Source organism: Pteropus alecto, unplaced genomic scaffold (assembly GCF_000325575.1).
Source record: "Pteropus alecto unplaced genomic scaffold, ASM32557v1 scaffold49, whole genome shotgun sequence".
Lineage (NCBI taxonomy): Eukaryota > Metazoa > Chordata > Mammalia > Chiroptera > Pteropodidae > Pteropus > Pteropus alecto.
The window spans coordinates 1,765,936-1,769,067 of record NW_006443131.1 but is presented as its reverse complement, the minus strand read 5'-3'; the positions used below and the strand labels follow the sequence as shown (position 1 = coordinate 1,769,067).

Sequence of the window (3,132 nt, the reverse complement as noted above, 5' to 3'; positions counted from 1 at the left end):
CCCCCCCCGCCGCCCCCCGGGCCACTAATTCACGCCCTGTCGCCCCCTGCTGGACCCTCGCGACCCCGCATGCCCCGGCCGGCCTTACCCCCCGCAAGACGCCAGTGCGAATCTCCGGTCCTTTGGTGTCCAGTGCGATGGCCACGGGTCGGTAGCCGAGCGGGGAAGCTGCAAAGCTCTCCACCGCCTCCCGGATGTTGGCGATGGACTCGGCGTGGTACTGGGGACGGAACCGAGCCGGGGTTTCAGGGGAAGGCGGCTCGGACCCCGGGCATCCTCCAGCCCCGCGGCCCCCGCAGCCCCTGGGCGAACCTCGTGCGAGCCGTGCGAGAAGTTGAGTCGCGCAATGTTCATCCCGGCCTTGATCATCTCCTTGAGGCGCTCCACGGAGCGCGACGCTGGCCCTGGAACCAGAGACCCCGCTCAGACGCCTTTCTCTCCAAACCCGAGAGTCAACCAAATCCCGCACCACCTTCGGAGACGCCCACGCCGCAGAGGTCCTGGTACCTGGCCTTGTCCCCAACGCAGTCCCTGCTCATGGCTTAGGAACAATGTTCCCCTCTGCGCCAACGCCTGCCTCCCTGGGGCTTGGAGGGGCTTCGGCGGCGATGTCACTGCTGCATGTAGGGGTAACCCCAGCAAGTTACGGGGTACGGCAAGGGACCGGGCCCAGGTGAGGGCGGTTGGGGTCCGGGGCTGTAGGGCCCACAGGCCTCATCCTGACTGAGGAGAGCAGAGTCCTTCCATTCCCGGCTGTGCCGACCGGTCAGCGGTCAGCTGTGGAACTGAGAGCCAACTGGCCAAGCTCTGCCTCCTCTAGGAAAGCCCGCCCACCTGCCCAAGGACTGAGCTCCAGCCGCTCTCTCCGGCCCTCTGTGTCGTCGGTGTCTTCCTTTCTGTGGAATCACTCGTACCTGCATGTAAGCCTGCCTTAGCTCCTTCAGCATAAAAAATCTAATCCCAGTTCTGTTTCTTTGCAGCAAAACTCTCTGTAAGAATGAACTTGCTGTCTCCAGTCCCACCGCATTCTCCCTCGGGGGTCTCCAGCCAGGGGGTGGCCCCCAGCTCCCTACTGCATCTGCTCTCATCAAGGTCACCAAGAATCAATGAGTTCTTGCTAAATCTAGAGGCCAGCGCTCGGCCGCCATGTCAGCTGGCCCATCGGCAGCACCGCACACGTGTCCTTGACGTCCCTTCTTGGCTCCCAGGATACTGCTGGGACTTGGCCCAGTGCTCTCCCTGGCTCTCCGTAACCTCTCTTGCTCCTCCCTCCCCGTAACATGGCACGCCCCGTTCTCTTCTGTCATGTCACCTTCACTCCGTGGTGGTGTCAGCCTCACAGCTTTAAATGCCACCTATATGCCGACAATTTATACCGCCAATCTTGTATCCCAAATGTATATCTCCAGCGCAGACCTCTGTCCTGAATCCAGAGCGCATGTGTCTGATTGTCCACTCCGCGTGGCACATGTACGTCTCAGATGCATCTCACACTCAGCTTGCCCCAAACTGATCTCCCTGAAACCTCCACCCGTCTCTCCCGCTCAGTTGATAATGCGCCCTTCCAGGGCCTCACGCCAAAGCCTTGGAGGCGCCCTCGACGACTTGTCCCCCTCACCCCACCCCACATCCAACCCACCGGGAAACCTGTCAACTCTGCCTTCCAGATCCATTCGGACAGAACCTGATCACCTTCCCCCGCCGCCACCCCCCTCCATTGCCACCACTTGGTCTGAGCCAGAAACACTGGCTGCGGCTCCGAGTTTGCCCCCACCCCCACCTCCACTCGATTTTCCACCCAGCAGCCAGGGCGGTGCCACTGAAACCATGTCACTCCCCTGCTCAAGACTGCAGCAGTGTCCCACTTAACTCGGAGGAAAAGGCAACTCAAACTCTAAAAACGGCCTGCGAAGCCCTCCATGAGCTCCCCCTCCCCCACCTCTTCTTGGCCGCTGGGTTTCCAGCCACCCCAGCCTCCCTGACCTGGGGCCTTCACGCTGACTGCCGCCTCTGCCTGGAACTCTCTTCCCCAGACATCTGCGGGGCTCGTTCTCTCGTCTTCGAGGGTCCACTCAGGTCTCATATTCTCGGTAATGTCGGACCCTCCACCTGGGACTGCGACCTGCCTCCCGCGCGGCGCCTGGCGTCCTTCCCCACGCTCTGTGCTTCTTCTATCCCTCCTAGTGCTCACCCCGCTCTGACATGCTAAGCAAGTGATCGTGTTATTATTTATTGTCCCACCCGGCTAGGTTGGCAGCTCCTCAGGGGTAGAGATCTCTGTCTGCTTATTTCACTGCTCTGCTCCCAGGGCCCAAAACCTTATCTACCACAAGCGCTCAGCAGACATTTGCTGAGTGCATGACTCTGTCAAACGCAAAGAAGTCCCAAAGGATGAGGAAGAGCCCCGAGAAACGCCCGAGAGGCCCCGCGACGCTGCGGGGACGGCCGGCGCTTGCCGATGGTGGCGATGATGCTGGTGCTGCGTGCGGCCACAGGCTCCGAGTCGATGTCCAGCAGGCAGAGGTGCTCCAGGAAGGTGTCCGCCATTGCGGCCGGCAGCTGCTGCTGCTGGAAGAAGGCAGTGCCCAGCTCCTGGGTCAGCTGGGCCGCGCTGGCCCGTCGCAGGTAGCCCGCTGGCCCTGCAGGACAAGGGGGCTGCGTGGACGCCGGCCCCTCCCGCCACCTCCACCTCGCACAGCAGCGCGCCCTCCAGCCCTCCCCTCAGCACCCCGGCTTCTGCCGAGCCCGCCCTCCGGGCTGGGCGTTGCGTGCACATCATCTCACGGAGTGCTGCTAGATGCTCTACGGCCGCCCCGTTGTACAGACGGGGAAACAGAGGCCGGGAAAGCAAATAGACTGCCCGGTACTGTGCGGCTTCTAAGTGAGAGAGCTGGGATCCACGCCCGGGTCTGACCAACTCTAGGCTCAAGTTCTTGACCATTCCGCTACCCGACCCCTCACAACCCCTGACCCCGCACCCTTCGGCCGCTGACCTACCTCAGCCTCAGCCCCAGCCCCTCCATACCCGGTCCACAGTGGCCCCTGGTTATCCAGGAAGCTCCCAGTTCCCCTTCCTCAGTGTCCCCTTTCCTTCCTCCCAGTTGCTGGCTCCTCTGATCCTCCCCCGCCCCC

The 3,132-nt window shown here is 62.4% G+C and overlaps 1 protein-coding gene across 1 annotated transcript in view; it reads right to left on the bottom strand.

Moving 5' to 3' along the window:
• The window catches only part of PKLR (pyruvate kinase L/R), a 9,173-nt gene that overhangs the window by 5,352 nt on the left and 689 nt on the right, over window positions 1–3,132 (bottom strand). Inside the window, exons 2-4 of the mRNA XM_006923529.3 lie at window positions 2,457–2,639; window positions 313–404; window positions 89–220 (exon numbers count right to left, since the gene is read on the bottom strand). Of these exons, the coding sequence (XP_006923591.1) occupies window positions 89–220; window positions 313–404; window positions 2,457–2,639 (407 nt within the window). The remainder of the gene's footprint in view (window positions 1–88; window positions 221–312; window positions 405–2,456; window positions 2,640–3,132) is intronic.